The 17,352-nt window shown below is 41.9% G+C and overlaps 1 protein-coding gene across 2 annotated transcripts in view; it reads right to left on the reverse strand.

Moving 5' to 3' along the window:
• Window positions 1–17,352, reverse strand: part of NCAPH (non-SMC condensin I complex subunit H) — a 209,811-nt gene that overhangs the window by 81,356 nt on the left and 111,103 nt on the right. For both annotated transcript variants that reach the window (XM_069214413.1, XM_069214414.1), the window contains exons 10-12: window positions 8,751–8,899; window positions 6,483–6,586; window positions 4,128–4,250 (exon numbers count right to left, since the gene is read on the reverse strand). In XM_069214413.1, the coding sequence (XP_069070514.1) occupies window positions 4,128–4,250; window positions 6,483–6,586; window positions 8,751–8,899 (376 nt within the window). The remainder of the gene's footprint in view (window positions 1–4,127; window positions 4,251–6,482; window positions 6,587–8,750; window positions 8,900–17,352) is intronic.

Raw genomic sequence — 17,352 nt, forward strand, 5'->3', positions numbered from 1 at the left:
AGATGTGGAGAGTCCAGTTCACATATTTGGGAGATAGGAGAGTGTGAGGAGTCTGCGGTCAAATCAGGTATCCACCAGAATGAGCATTATGGAAGGTAACTAACTTGTTCTTCTGGTGGATACTTCTAACCACAGATTCCTCACTTTTTGAATAGATATCAAAACGGTTCCTATAAGGTGGTGGGGTCTGAACTGCCTCAGATCGAAGTGTTTTGTAGGACCGAGCAAGCAAAATGCCCTTCTCAACGGACCTAGTGTCCAGACTACAGTGCTCCGTGAACGTATGGCCTGCACTCAATTAGCAGCCTGGCAAATATCCAGAGCAGGCACTCCACATGAGAACGCAGCGGTAGGCAGCAACCTTAGCCCTGGCGGAGTGAGCCAGCAAACCTTTACAGGCTTATTTCCCACCCGTAGTATTTTTGATACAGAGAATCATCACAGAGATGGTCTTTTTTCACATCAACTTGCCTTTCTTTGCCCAAGAAAATCCAACAAAGAACTGACAGTCTACTCTATGTTCCTTGGTACAACCGATGAAGAAAATTAAGGCTCTTTTAGGATCCAAACAATGAAGTGTCTCTGCCTCTTTCCTTTAAGCAGGAAAAGCAAAGAATTTTGGAAAGGCAATAGCCTGCCGACATGAAATGGAGTGACCACTTGTGTTAGAAAAGAAGCTAGAGTCCTTAATTCCAACTTGTCCAGAAAGAACATTGTGTACAATGGTTTGACAGACAGGGCCTGTAGCCCCCCCACACCTCCAATATGCAGAACAAATGTTACAGCAGTAAGAAATATTGTCTTCTGCAAGAGAAGCTGCAATTTACAACTGAGTAGTGACTCAAAGGGGTACATATTAGGACCATGAGGACTAAATTCAAGTTCTGCTGTGACCGGTCATAAGAGGTGTAGATGGGAACACATGCTGTAAACCTTTTAAGACATGCATTTGGCAACTGAAAAACAGAAAGAAAAAAAAGAAAAGTTTCACAAAAAGCAACACTTCAAACAGTTTGGCTTGCACGGGGGTTGAACTTGCTCCAACGGCTGACTACTGAATTTGTAGAGGAACACCTTGTTGCCAATATGACATCTACAACTTCAGGAATGAAGTCAAATGTCGCAAGGGCTTATGCAAGCGAAGGATGATGGCTTTTTGCAGGTTCCCCCTCTTTTTGATGACTTTAGGTGACAGTGGAATGAATGCATACTGGTGCACTCACTTCCAGTTTATGTACTTTGTCCCCTAAATGTGTGTACCAATTGGTACAAATTGGCTAATGTTTCATTGGCAAGGTTAACTTATATGCAAGTCTCTAGAATAGGGTACTCAGAGTACCTTGGGCTTGTAAGTTCAGATGCCTTTAAAGGTCTGCAGCACTATTTGTGCCACCTCTTAACTGGCAAATTAAACCATGACAGATGAAGCACTGACAAAATAAACCTGTCAAATTGACCTTTTTAACAAGCCAAAACATCACTATTAATTACCTTTAAGTCATCCCTAAAGCCCAGAGTGCCCAGAGGATAGGGTGCATGGTTCTAAATAGAAGGCCATGTATAAACCGTTTCACATCCCCTGGTAATGGAAAATCTGCAAAATCGATTTCCCCTATTGGATAACCTTGGGAGAGTTATTAACTCCAATAAAGTAACTTCCCAATGAAACCAGTCATATGTGAGTTTCAAGGTCTCAAATTAATAGTTACATTAAATCCAACATACTTCCAAACTCTGATTTAACACAACTATTTAAGAAAAGCAGCTTTAGAAGCTTTACTTTTCTAAGCTGCCTGAAAGGCCACTGGTAGCAGTTTCTGACTGGCCAACCAGCTTACAGCTCCTAGGCATGGACTATGATCAGGGTTCAAGCAATCTCATAAACTAAGAACAAGTGAGCTATTTGCTGGAAGGAGTTGTCCTCTCCTGTAGAAGGATGGCTGGGGAGGGCGCTGGTGGGATACTTACACTTCAAAGGCAAATTGCTTAGCAAGATCAGATGTCACTGAGACCCTGCCTGCCCAGTGTCTTTGCTGGTCAGCCAGCCTGGCTGCACTTTAATTAGATTAGGAGATAACCTGAATGGGTGGTATAGTCCTCAGGTAGCCACATCTGGTGGGTTAGGGAGCTCCACCTGGGGAAAGAGGTGTCTGGCCATGTTGGTAGTGGGCAGAATAGTGCATTCTGGGATAGTAGGATGGCACACTCACCTGAAAGTAGTCACCAGGTTGGTGAAACTGTTCAGGGGAGCGTGAGCCCTATTAACTAGTGAATCCTTCCCTCATATAAGCTTGCACAAAGGATAAAGTTGGCAACCCTGCCCAAAAAAACTGATCACCGCTGGACTAGTGGTAAATAGGACTATACTGACTGCAGAAAGAGGTTGCACCAATGCACCTGCTACACAATGGATTTCACCAAGGAGAACTGTGACAGCTGTTTGAGCTATGAGGAGGAACCCCTAGGGCGTGACTTGCTCTCACTTGTGTCCAGGACATAAGACTGTTCCCTAAAATGTAGCTGGCTAGTCTCCTGTACTGCAACAGAGTCACAAACGCTACAAGACGACACCTGCAGCCTAAAGAGCAAATTCCAGTTACCAGTTCCAACTGGGTTTGCTCTGGAATTTGCTGGTGGATCCTGGGAGTGTGGGTCCTGGCAACTTAAGGGTGTTCGTGAGGTCCTGGGACCCCAGAAGTTAGACAGATTGGACTGCCTAACTCTAGGAGCTGTGACTTAGACATATTTTCAAGGATTTTTGCTTGGAGAACAGAGAGAAGACCAGGGCCAATCAAAGCCAAAATGCCTAAGGTGCATTGCGGCTCAAATTCACCTAGCCTGTTTTCCCCCTGGAAGCAGCTCAACTTCTACAAAAAATTAAAAGTCCATCTGTTTATGATTTGAGCAGGACCAACACCGAGTAACAAGCCACCACCCTTCACTGGATCCTGCATGCCATCCTCACTGACAATGAATGAAATCAGCCAACAAATAGACAAAGTCGAAAAATAAAGATTTGACGGAGACGAACACGATCTCTGTAGCCGACCTGCAGTCCATCGTGATCAGCCTTAACTTTTGATTCTGACCTGGTCTGGTGCCCCCAGATACCAGCGATTGGTGCTTTGTAATTTTTTTGGTGCTAGATTCAAGTTTAAAAGAAATTCTTCTTATAAATTCTCCCCCCTCCATCCCCCCCTCAAGTAGGGGAGTTTGAGACCCCGATCTCTCATCTGTCAAGCAGCTAGACATGCTGTGTGAGGAGGGGAAGCGCTGCAAGACTTCTTCCTCTGATTAGGACCAGGGGTCGCAGCCTATTAGTCTCCTGGCTGGGTGATGGGACATCACCAGAGAAACCAAAACCATCCGCCCTGGAACATCAGTGCCTGATTTACTGCCAAGACCAGTGTGCCTGGTGAGGGAAAGGAGAGCATCGGAGGAAGCAATGTCTAGAAGGGAGCCCTGATTTAACTATTCCTTGTGTGGGGCGTGGGGAATCCTCTCCCACACAAATCTGGTCATAGTTCATGTGCAGGACCGATTCGGCAACCGCTTTTGCCAGGAGGTGCCGCCGTATAATGCCTACTGTATTCCGCATAACCTTTCCCATAACACAAATGAGCTATACAAACATGTTAGCTTATGCACAAACAACTTCTGCCAAATCAAAATCTGTACTCAAGGAAAACAGTTGGGCAAAATTCGGGGAAGCCAAAGCCCCCCTCTCAGTACTCATAAAGTGACAGATATGTCAGGGTTTATCACATGGGCAACAAAAAATCATTGCCTATTATGCTAATCTGTGAGACTCCATGTAACATTATACTCGTATGCAAGCTTTAACACAGTGTAATGACAATACATCCTTGAATAGCCATTGGCTTATAATATTTTTTCACAAATTAAGTCCAGCCTGCTGCATTTATCTAAACTTTTTATAACAGGTCAAGCCTACAGCCTTGATCAATGTCTAGACAAGGTCTTGTAATGTCTTGTTACTCAGTCATACTGTTTCAGGTACAAGATCATTGCGGGTACATAAATGCATTAGTGTAGTGCTGTTTCATGTAGCAACTCAGGGTTGGACACGATCACCCTTGGTGCATTTCCATTTTTAAGATCCTCACCCTGTTGACAGGCTTAAGGCTGAGGCGGATAATGTTGTCTGGATCATAGTGGAAGTCAGCAGGAAGAGTAGTGGATTTCTTGCTCCAGCTTTCTAGGGTCAACTTTGATAATGTCGTAGCTGCCTGCAGGAGAACAAAAACATTAATACAAGGAACCAAATCCCTCAAAACTGATGTGAAACAGCTACACATACAAGTGGCTGAGACAGATCACTTAACAAATTGCCAATTTATCTTAAATGTTTACCTTTGCAAACACTAGAGCCTAGAAACTACAAATATTAGTCTAACCATAGATAGCAGAAGCACAGAAGTCTATTGCTGCTTCGCCAGTGATGTTTAAACTAATTAGTCAAGTAGGAAAGTCACTCTTTTTAACATGGTTACCCCCCACTTTTTGCCTGCCATCAGTAGGCTTTTACTGTTTTTACTGGGATCCTGCTAACCAGGACTCCAGTGATTGCGCTCTCTTCCTCTAAATTTGGTTGCTTCTGACTTTGCACACCCCACAATTAGCATACTGGTGCCCCCATATAAGTCTCTAGTATATGGTACTTAGGTACCCAGGCCATTGGGGCACCTGGGGTTCCCCATGGGCTGCAGCATGTATTTTTCCACCCATGGGAGCCCATGTAAAATGTGTCTGAAGTCCTGCCATTGCAACCTACAAGAAAAGGTGCATGCACCCTTTCACTACAGGTCACTGCACCAGGTCACTCTAAGTCATCCCTATGGTAGGCCCTCGTAGCCCGGAGGGCAAGGTGCTGGTACCTGTGTGTGAGGGCACCCATGCATGTGCAGAGGTGGCCCTACGAACACCAGCTTTAATTACACTGGACTTCGTAAGTGCGGGAAAGTCCTTTTACCAGTGTACAGGACACAGGCCACTACCTGTGTCCAAAGACATATTGGTAACTCCGAACATGGGCATGTTTGTTATTAAACATGTTGAAATCAAACCCCAATACTGTTGCCAGTGTTGGTTGTATGATTCCATGCACTCTGGGGACTCCTTAGAGGACCCCCATCACTGCTCCTACCAGTCTTCTGAGGGTTTCCAGGCAGCCCACACAGCTGCCACCACTCAGAGGTTTCTGCCCTCCTACTGCTTGGCCAATCTCAGGCAGCGGAAGGCAGAACAAAGGATTTCCTGTGGGAGAGGGAGGTAACACAGTCTCCCTGGGAAATAAGTATTACAGGGCTTGGGAGGGGTAGCCTTCCCAAGCCACTGGTATGCTTTGAAGGACACATTTGGTGCCCTCTTTGCATAAACCAGTTTGTACCAGTTCAGAAAAATTCAACAGGTCTCAAATATTAATATCCCAATCAGAAAAGTGAATATTTGCAAGTGATCATTTTAAGGTATATTCTAATGTTTGCTATTTAAAGTTCTAAGAGGACCGTAGTGTTTTTCCTGTAGAATATCCAACTAGAAACGTTTTTCATGTCGGGCAGTTCAACCCAGGAACTCCAATGTAATACATGCATAATTTTTATTTTCAATCCTTTTCATGAAGTTCTTACAGAAGCTTTATCTATACATTTAGATGCTGTTGAAAACAATTCAATTTTTTAAGTGTGCAATTTAGACAATTTGTCAAAGGTTGAAGCAATACAATAAAATTATGGTACAAAGGACTGAGCTAGAAGACGGTTTCCTTGCATTTCAATGCTCAATAATACCTAGAAAGAAACAGCTCATTATTCTTCCATTTAAACCCAGAACTGACCAACTTATTTTCAATTTCTCAGAGATGCTGAACCAAGCCCTTCAACTATAATCAACAAAGTTGTAAATTAAACTTCCAAAATAATCAAGCATGAAGTTATATGAAGCAAAGTTATTACACTGTACGTTTATTGCTTTATCTCACTGATTTAATGAAGTGGATACTCCATGAAACAGAAAGCTTTGCTTTGACAATCCACTAGGGAGGGACACTACAATCCCACTTTTACGTCTTAAGCACAATGCTTCCAGGAATGAAGTGGATACTCCATGAAACAGAAAGCTTTGCCTGGACAATCCTCTAAGGAGGGACACTACAATCTAATTTTTTACATCTTAAGCACAATGCTTCCTGGGGGAGCAGGGGGTTAAATTCTAATCTCACTACACCTGCAATCTGCAAAACAAGGAAGCCACTAGAGGATACTGGGGAAAATGGACACGGTAACAGGAGACAAATGTTTAGTTTGCTTATATGCACACTTTCTAGCCCACAGCTATGTAAAGGCATAATGCCATCACTTTACAGCCCACTCCAAAGTCAAGAACCATGTAGCTCATTTTCAACCCATACAAGATTCTAGCATCATGGAGGTTTTAAATAACAAGCCCACTGAACAACTTACCCGTGTCTCACAAAACAAAGCCTCAAAGTTCACATCATCCTCAAAGTTCAACTCAAAGGCCACTTTCGCTTTCTTTGAGCGGCTGCTTTTTTCGTTGTTGTCGACTGCAAAAAATGAAGAAAAAAATGAGGTCTTTAAGTGGTTGTAATCACATCACTTGCTTCAGAAAAAAACAAGAATAACTATCAGAATCCCACACACAGGAATGATTCAAACACTTCTCCAACTAAAACAGTCAGGAAAATGTGTTACCAAATCTAGGCAGCCTGTGGCCCAAGCAGAGACAAGGCCGCCACTGGCCATGGGAGGTTCCACTGTAAAAACAAGCATTGGCAAAGCTTATCACCTGGCTTTTTGGCACCAAAGTGTTTAGGAGTAGATGGGTGACTTGGTGTCTTGCCCCATGCTATCATAGAAACAAAGTCCTGAACAGAAGTAATATATTGATACAATATGGGAATGTTACTCCTTTCCAAGGTAGAATGCATAAGCAGAGTTTAGAAAGAACATTTTTATGAAAAAGTAAGGCTAGATTTGGTGCTCGAGTTAAATAGCATACCCTTAAGAATATCCTAAACATCTAGCATTTTCATTGTATCTTGAGACCCTGCATGTGTGTACTGTTCTTTTGCCTACAAAAAAAGCATTAAATCCAATCTCGTATAACCTGAAATGTAAAACAAATGAATATGCAAAGACAATTAGAGAATAGCACTCTATAACAGTCTGAGGCATACAAACAGCACGTAAGTCATAAATCGGCAATTAAAACGTTGCTGTGACAACAAAGCAAATACATCAAAGAACATACACCTGGTCTCAATTACAAGCTACTTGTCAAGTTGCATCTGCAGTCTAACAAAAAAAAAAAGAAAAAGACTTGATGTGGCGTAAAAAAAATTACCTAGGTGGAATACAACTGAGGTAACGCAAACCTCCACAAAATGCTATGGCCTGCATGGAAAGCCCATCCAAGCAACGTTAAACCACAAAAACTACATGAATACCAAAGCATGAAGAGTACTGACCCAAAGACAACTCTCTCTGTACTGCTGACGGATGTACTGCCTGCAGCCAGACCTAAACATGGAAGGTTAGCAGCTTCTTTAAGCCCAATTCTGTCTGTACAAGTGCTCTCCCTTAGACCAACTTACTTTCACAACATAAATTCCTATAATTTATTACTTCCTTCACCAGGAGGGATATTATTTTGTCGTTTCTAAGGTTGTTGCATGTAAAATATTTTTATATAATAGAATATGTGTAATTACTGAATTTGCGTATGTGACCATAAATAGCGAGACTTGCTTCTGCTGGGGATTGTAATTGATGGAGATGATGATATGTAACAGCAGGGCATTAGCCAAGACCTGTGGGCAGAGGACAGAGCACACTGCAGACCCACAATGAAGGGCTCCTGAATGCCTGTAAAAAGCAGTATTTGGAGTACTCTCACAACTACCTCAGTCTCTACATGACCAGCCTAAACCTGTCTGCCTGTCCTCATTACCACTGCCCATTATCCATGCATTGTTGGCACATCTTTCCAAAGTTGTAGTAAAGTGGGCAAGGTGAAGTTGCCTCAGAACCAAGGGTGGAGTCTTGCTACTCTGGTCCTTAACTTTAAATCTGCAGCACCCCACTTTACGACCAGATACAGAGGAAAGGGGGTTGGGTACTTTGAATACATAAAACACATACAGCATGCATATACAAAAAAAACCTTAGGCTTAAGAAAAGTTAAGTTTTGCATCTTTTATTCTTAATATAATCTTTAAGTGATTTCCAGCTAAGAAGGCTTCTGTGTTGACCCTGTCACCGTTTTCATATTTTAAATAGGTTTTCTATAAAACAGAAACCAATTACCCTTCACGCAAATGATTCTGTTGTAGAGGATGGACTTTTTGAAAACTAAAATAAGTCTCTCAAATACCACAGAATTTCAGAAAAATTATTAATTTCAGAAACAATTAGTATTATATCAGTTTTGTCTGGGGTTCCTAGTTATCTATATCTTGCTAGTTACCTTATTGCCTACTAAAGACAAGCAAAGCTTGTGTATCCCCATCAGACAGTGCCGTACTGTAACAAATCACTGCAGTTAATTGTAGCTATTTTGTTTTGACCATGAACATGCTATAATTTCAGATTGGAAAGGAGAAGGCCGCTTCAAAACGGAGCTTCTCAATAGAATGCAACTTTGCCTTCCATCCACATTTCAATAGCAGGTAGCTCTCCCGATGTATATATAAAGTGAAATATGCATACCCTTCAGCCGGGGTCGGAACCGCCAGTGCTCTGGGCCAGCCCACATGGACATTGTCCGAGGACTGAAGTAGGAATATTCTCCAGGTTTCACGGACAGTTGCAGGCACATGGTCCCAATGTCTCCATCCCCAATGGGTATGACCTGCTTACTGAAAAACATAAAAGTAAAAGGCCTTAGAAATGTAGCACCTTTGTAAAAGAGAAGGGTCTTCCAATTTAGGAGAAACTGAAATGCTAGTATGGGAAATAGTCTGAAGAGGAAAGCTCAGCACAGACAGGAATCTAAGGCAATATTAGTACAGGTATAAAACAAGTTAGTGGTATAGTCTCACTTGCTCCCCTGCTGCATGCCACACCCCCAAAGCACATGCTGTGGCACGGATAAAAATCTCAGGATCCAGCTACCAAAATAAACTCTGCATAACCTCTCTAGGTTCTGTTAAGTCTTCTCCCCAACCTTGGTACACAGCAGGAAGACTGTTAAAAATGTTCATGTAAGATAAATGGTTCCTTATCTTCCAGGGAAAAGGAATTTTTATGAAGAGTGAAGAATGTATTAGTAAGCTTTATCGGGCGCTGCACGCCTTTGGTTGCTTCCGAGCACCGAAAATCTTGAAGAGCCCCATTTGTCTTGGGACTCAACAGTGAAGAAGAATGTTGTCCAACATAGTTGGGTTACAAACTTAATGCACACAGAGAGCTCACTTATAAGAAGACATACATTTCAGTAAACAGCAATTTACTAACCTATACACTGTGGCTCTCCAGTATTATCCATCAGATTCATATGCTTGAATCTTCCTAGTTGGTGAGGTGGGAGTTCAACAGTAATAAGTGGTGAGAAACTACACACTGAACAGTAAAGCTTGAACAAGGGACACTGGTAACCAATTCATATTGTTTTAATAAGAACCAAACTTCAGCCAAAAAAGCAGCTCCTGACTCACTCTTCCCCACAACCACCACCATACCTCAGATATCTCACCAGTAGTGTAAAGGTAAAAAGTAGTAAGTATCCACTGTGGTGAGCTCCTTCAATGGGGAGGAGGTAGGGTCAAATGTGAATCAGAGAGATCAATACTGAACAACCTCAGTGTACTGATAAGTAACGTATTCTTTCTCCTGTTTTGAACCTTTCATAGATTCACATGGTTGAATCTGTACAGCAAGCAATACAAAACTAATTAGAATATGCTACACTGTGGTGTGGGGAAAAATATAACAAACAAAATAAGCTTTAGTTATATTAAGGATAGCTCTCCGCACTGAAAAAGATGGCCAAGAACAACTTGACCCACTATATCATTGTCTCTTGTTGTTGCATCTACATAGTAGTGCCTAGTGAACGTATATCTGTTTTTGCATGTAGCCGCTTTGCACGTATCAGGTTATGAAACTCCTGCAAACAAGGCATTACTAGTTGCCACACTCCTTATGGAATGTGCACAAACCTTTGCAAATGCCTTCCAGTTTTCCTGTAGCTGAAACCCATAGCCGCCGAGACCGAAAGGGCTATATTGCTTCCCGATACAGAGGGTCCTTCATTTGGAGGGGAAAATATTGAGGAGTTAGTAAAATTTTCAAAATAATTTAGTTCTTTCAATGTAGAATGTACAATGTTAAGCATCTTTTAAAATATGAGGTATGAAGAGCTCAGTCCGCCGTGTTGGATATCAGAAGAAGGTTTTCTAAATCTGTTCAGATGAAAGACAAATGAGACCGAGATAAAGTAAGGATTTGTGTTCAAAATGGCTGTCATCTCTAAACTGCATTTAAGGCTGTTTAATATTCTTATACACCGTTAACACCCGAATCCTCCTGACAGAAGTGAGGGCCAGCAATTAATTATTTTTTCCAAGAAAGATGTTTCAATTCGGCCTTATGAATGGGTTCGAAAGGACTCCACTCCCACTCTTGGCAGAGACTTGTTTCTCAGAAAATACATAGTCAAAAGGCAGTTTGAATCAGTAGTGCAAAACTCTGAGAACAGAGGAACCGGAAACACCTGGGGAGGAGAGGTTGAAGGGCGATGAGCTTCAAAGCTTTTTCTGGGTTGCAGGATAAGGGGAACCAATAGGGGAGAGGCATCAGTTTAAGAATGCAGGTGGCATGGGGTACGTGGAAATATATCAGCAACTTGTACAGACAAGATCACATCCTGTGACTTATTACTTGTTTTTATAAGTTAACTTGCATGAGTCATTGTGGTTTTTGTGCATAAAAAGGGACTGCCTTTGAGTAGCAGGATGAGTTCAGCTTTCAGCTCTGAGGAGTTGACTGACTTCCAGGCCGTTTGTGATTAAACCCATGTTGTACTGCCAACAGAACTGTGTCTTCGTTTGTGTTTAGTCAACGAGGAGAGAGGAAGGTTAAGAAGCATGGGGATGCCCTTGTGCCTTCGCAGAAGAACATAAGTGGTGGGAAGGGGCAGAGTCCTCCTTGAATGTTTAAAAAAAAAATTCTTCAACTGACCTGCAGACTTGGAGGGCAGCAACAGCCAACTTCGGGAATTACTACCGTTATTTCAGGACCAAAAACAAGACCAGGACTGACCACTGTATTTGAACTGGTCTTGTCGCAGTCTTTCGGTACTTGGCAACAGTTTCACCTTGCATTCTCGAACAGCCTTTGGATTCAACGACGCAGTCACTGCAGGTCTTTAGTCATGGCAAGACTGCAGGGAAACATGATGAGATTTTTGTTTGCGGTAGTCCTTAGACGGCTTAACACGTCACTTTGGGAACAACATTTCCCTTGCACACAGAAAATATTTAAGGGTAAATTGTCTCAAGTAGACAAGAGTAGCACCAGATCTGCGTCTGGTGGTGCAGAAAGAAAGGAACTAACTCCTGCATGCAGTAGTGATACCTATATGGGACCCGCATGTCGTTTTTTTTAGCAGGTTGGGGTCAGAGCAGAGCTGTGTGGAGCCACCTGGCACCACTTACCAGTGCACAGAGGTTCTATTGAAAAAGTTTCCAGATCCAATCCGAGGCCTGGGGAATATTCAGAAGGTGAAAAATATGCAGTTAGAAGACTATCATAAATATTATCTTTCTTGATGAATGTAGCCAAGATCTCTCTGTTGAGTTGTAATCCTAAATCTCCGAAAACTTGAAGACCGACCTTCATTGATTGCTCAGCAGGCCAGAACGAGGGTTATTTTATGAGACAGTCATCCAGGTAAGACCTGGTGACGGTTTCTTCTTTAATAAGATATCACTGGTGCCATTAATTTGTTGAATATTCGTGGAGCAGACTTTAGACCAAAGGGAAAAGTACTTTGAATTGATAACGGCATCCAGCCACATCGAGCATTTGATATCTTCTAAGGATAAGGAAATATGCATTCAGAAGGTCTTGCGAGGTCATGAAATCCCCTGCACTTAGTTGACATGTGTCATGCAACATGACCATCCTGAACAATTGTTTTTTTCATATATTTGTTGAGCTGTCTGTTTCTAAAAGGAAAAACAAATTGCTAGAAACCGGTTTCTCTGAGTATAGGGAACCTCTTCTATGGCTTCCTTACATAGGTGATTGAATTTCCTTCTTGAAACAGACAGATGTTGGCACGACCTCCTGTAAAGTGGATTTCAAGGAGGTTTCTGAACAAATTCTAGGGTGTGTCCATCCATGCTGGATTAGATCCACCATCCAATAATACGAAAAAATTGAACTCCAGCTGCTGTAAAAAAAAAATTAAAAAAAATATATATATATATTTTTTTTTTATCCCAAAGCGACGGGAATATTTTAGACTAAATCAACGGTCTAAAAGAAGTTACCTGTAGCCAGCCTAGAGGTGTCTTAAGACAGCTGCTACTGAGAACTGCCTAAATCCTGAGACTATGTCCGTGGCAGTATCTATAGCTTCTGAAGAAGCATTTTCACTCTAGCAGGATAGTTTTTGGCGCTTTCTTTTTGTCTTCTGGCAATGAGTCTATGAATGACTCAGGATCGGACCGCATTTGACTATTCTAGCTACCCAACATAGCCCAAGCATTGGAAGCTCAAATGATCTTATCAGACACAGCCGAAAACCTTTTTCCAATATAGTCTACACCCCTACCTTTATCGCCAAGAGATTTAGAGCATTAATATTTCTAGAGTGTCTATGCACTGCTTTCATGACCACTGAAACTGGCTTCGGGTGACCAATAAGAAAAGGTTGTAGAATACTGCTGAACTTTGTATTTTTTTTGTAAAGGTGGGTACCATTCAATCATCCCACCCATATGTAATCTATGATAGGAATAGACTACCAACTTTCTAGAAGTCTTAAAGGAAGCAGTCAGTTTGTTTTACCAGTACATCAAACCTCTTGGAAGCTCTCTACTTTAGGACTAAGAAGTCTCCTATATCGTCCAGAGGGGAACTAGCACCTAGTGGTGTTGGAGCAGTTTTCTGTAATCACACCCCTATTCTGGTTCAAATGGCTGATCATGAACACTCTCTCTCTTCTGGCTCATTATCATCATCATCTTCCAGATTGTCACTAAGGATGCTGTTGCGATCCTAGGCTGTGAAGATCGTTTCTTCTGCAGCAAATGAGATCAGCCTGGAAAGGAAATGCTGGCAAGAAGCTGGTGTCAGTTGTGTCTGTAGAGGCAGAGTACCTGATTCAGAGAAACACTTATAAAAATCATTAGGCATTTGCTGAAGACTTAACAAGAATAATTGGAACCTCTACCTTAGATTATTGCTAAGTATATTCATTGGGTGTTTTTATAAGCATCTTGCTTTTGGAAAACTTCAGAGAATCTAGGTCTTGGCTCAGGCCTATCTTTGAAGGAAAAATCCCCTTATGTATACCCAGTGTCATCTACAGGTTGGCTTTTAACATGCAGCAAATAAATACTGTATGCAATGACAAAAGGCCAATCATCCTTGTCAGAGCCTTCTACTTTAACAAAACACACAGGAGGTAAAGTTGAGATTGCACTTGGAGATGTCTGGTGTGACTAGATAGGAATTATTTTTAATAATCTCCTAGACTGGTCTGTTTAAGAATCCAGTTTGGTTGTCAGCGCTGCTGGTTTGCATGTACTCTTCAATGTGCTTGTCGTAGACCATCTTGTCGATGCAAATGTCATCAATATGAGTCTTGCTGACATAGCCATGATACCCAATGAAACATAGTAATTGACACCATTGCAGGTGTCATCAATGGTTTCTTCATCGATGCATGCATTGTTGATGGTGGACATGTAGAAGACTTCCTAATCTCTAAGGAAATAGTTTCCTTCACCAGTAAAGTTGAGGATTGAAATTTGATTTTTGTTTTCTTTACAAACACAGAGGGTGATGGATCTCTTTCTTGTAATTGTTCAACCAATCAAAATGGACTCCTTTCAGGTTGTTTTTATCTTTGTGAACCGTTTTAGAAGGTTTCCCTTTAGAGTCTTTATACTATCCTCTTTCCGTTTTGAGAGTCCTCTTGAGACGAGATGACATTCCTGCGTCTTCATCTCCTTAGACAGGAGTTTCCATTGCCGTCTTTTTCTGCAGCCACAGAATAACCCTTGGTCCTGGGTCCTCAATTATTTTGGCAGAAAATGTGTGGAATTACTTGCATTCCTTAGGATTATGATAAGGATGCAGACAACTCCTTACGTCAGTCCTCACAGAATAGCACGAGTTTGCAAAGGATTTGCAAGGTCTCTATATACTTTTTTAGATCCTCTGGACAGGTTTCTAGTCAAGATTTGAAAGTCAAGATGTTACCTTATAATAGATGATAATTGGTGTTCAGTCAGAAGTTAAGACGTGAAAATTTAGTTGTCACTCTGAAAAAACTGGTAAGAGCTCAGGGTGACTGCCTTCACATGATGTGGTGAGAAATCTGAGGTATGGTGGGCCTGAAGGGAAAGAGTGATTCAGGGGCTGCTTTTCTGCTTGTAGAGTATGGAAACATTATGAACTGGTAACCAAGGTCACTAGCTTAAGCTTAAATGTTTTGCTTTTCACTACTTATTATAATTACGGTGGGACTCTCACCCATGACACCGGGGAAAATTCAAGCAAGCAAATTTATGAAAGTCAGTAGTCGAGAATCATTGTTGTGCATCATTGAACCATCACATGTAAAATCTCGATACGCTGATGAACAGTTCTTTACCATCAGGGAGAAGCACACAAAACAAAATTGTCTAACAAAATCAGAGAGCACCTCACCCACTGTGAGAATGTGCTTTAGCCTTAACAGCAATCCAATAACAACAAATTTCAACAACAAGAATGTAAAACAAACCTCAACTTAGGGAATACAGGGGTGAGTCGGCCCAGTAGTACAAAATTCTCATTTTCTTTACGATCTGTACATTAATCTTTAAAAAAAAAAATCTGAAATAAGACCGCCTATTAATACTTTCATATAATCCATAACAATTCCGGCAATCCATCTTCTTTTATTACACAAGGTGCCACTATAGATTGCTAAAAAAAAAAAAAAGTGATCAGATCTACTTCATTGGTGCATGGATAGTGTATGAACATGAGACTACCTTGGAAATAAAATCCTGCTTTTTATATACGGACTGGCTGTTAAATTCCAAATCTTCCTTCTGGGTAAGACCTTTAAGAGACCATGCCGGAGTCCAGAAATACGAAGGCAGCAGGACAGGCAGACAAAGAGGAACTGCCAATATGGCAAGGCTCATAGGTATTAGAAAAAAGAAGAAAAAAAAAAAAATCAGTGGAGAATAAGGCTAAGGCCCACTGGGAAGCTACAGTTACGGTCCCAGGACAGCATCTCTAATTTGCACAGATTTTTCCAGTCCAAAGCTGCAAACATCAGGTAGTCCAAATCAAGAACCCAAGAACTAGACCTTAAAAGTAGGAAAAAAATTGTCAGGCTGCTTTCATGTTCTTTCATTGCTCCCTCTCATCAGTAATGGTTCAGACTTGACTTGCTAAAACCACAAATGTTGCCAAAAGAATGCCATCATTTGAACATTGACAGAGTCCATTGCTAGCTTCCAATTTGCACCTCTAGATCAGTGAAGCAACAATCCTACACATTTTCTTCTGGATGAAGCAATATGTGTTATGTATGAGAACACATAGTGAGGACAGTGGGCACCAGAATAGCTAGGAGGGAATCTCTGCCTTACACGATTGTTCTTCAATCTCCTCCTTCCCAACCTTTTTTGAACTGGACTTAGTTGCCAAAAAAATGGCAGACTTGAAGTCAAGTTAACTGAGCATCTTCCATGCCATAGAACAAGTTACTAACCCTCAGTATTGCTCTTTCTGTGAGACTACCTATCCACAGATTACTCACCTTTTGACTATTCCAGGTAGGCGTCAGTCTGGATCCAGAAACATTTCTGTAGTACCTCTGCATGCCAAGAGTGCCTTGCGCTTCACACTGACACCGTTCAGCTCTGTTAATACATGTGTGGGGGCTATATAGGAGCCACTCCAGGGCACTGCTGTCAGTTGCTTTTAAGATGGCCTGCACCCCAAGACACAGATCACCAAAGGCAAATTGATAGTGTGCAGATTCCTAGACTTGGAATCATATTAATAGATGGAGTCTAAACACAGAATGATGAGGAAGGCAGGGTCGGTGAGGATCCTGCAGCTAGACAGTCTCTACCAGAAGGATTATTGCAGAAGGAAACAATTTTTTTCTGATGGCGACCTCTAGCTGCAGATTCATCACCTCTTGATTATATACTAAAGCAGCACCTATTTGGAGGTGGGTCTGTCAAGGGAGCTCGCACCAGAAACACCTGAAGGACGAGTGGGCAACATGCTCCACTCGCCAAAACAGACTCTCCAGACAATAGTGCTTCATGAACTTATGAAGGGATGCCCAAGAAGGTGCCATGCAGATGTCTAGGACAGGGACTCCCATATGCTAACAGTGGTAGCAGCTTTGACACTGGTTGAAAAAAAACATGTCGTTCTTGAGGCTGCTTTTTAGCCAAAGCACATCAGATCTTTATACAGAGAACCATTAAGCCAGAGAGGGTTCTCTTGTCCACTGCCTCATCTTTTCTCGTTTCAGAACCCCACAAAACTGTTCATTAACCTGCTGGTCGTTGGCAAGATCGATGCAGAAGCTCAGCACTCTTTTGGGGTCCATACAATGGTGTCGCTACTTCTCTTTAGAGGGGTAACGCAGAACAAAAAAAGATGGCTGGGTGATGGTTTCAATGATGTGGAACTGTCAACTTTTGGTAGGATGGATGACAGAGTTCGTAGAACTGGTTTGTCTGGGAAGAAGGTAAAGTAAAGGGGATTAACACAAAGGGCCTGAAGGTCACTCACTCGCCATGCTGAGGTAATGGCAAATGAGGAACACAGTCTTGACGCTAAGGAGACGAAAGTGGTACTTGTGAAGCGGCTTGAATGGAGCGGACATCAGATAAGTCAAGACTAGGCTAAGATCCAACTGGGGCATCGCAAAAGGGGAAATAAATGTTGAAGCCCTTTCAAAAAAATGAACAATTGTGATTCAGGGCTAATCTGGAAACTGTAAGAAGGCTGAAAAGGCTGAAAGATAACCTTCAACTGTGCCCAAAGCAAGACCTTGCTGGGCAAGAAAGAGAACAAACAGTAGAACATCAGATAATTTGGACTGAAGGGGCTC

Source organism: Pleurodeles waltl, chromosome 11, assembly GCF_031143425.1.
Source record: "Pleurodeles waltl isolate 20211129_DDA chromosome 11, aPleWal1.hap1.20221129, whole genome shotgun sequence".
Classification (NCBI taxonomy): domain Eukaryota; kingdom Metazoa; phylum Chordata; class Amphibia; order Caudata; family Salamandridae; genus Pleurodeles; species Pleurodeles waltl.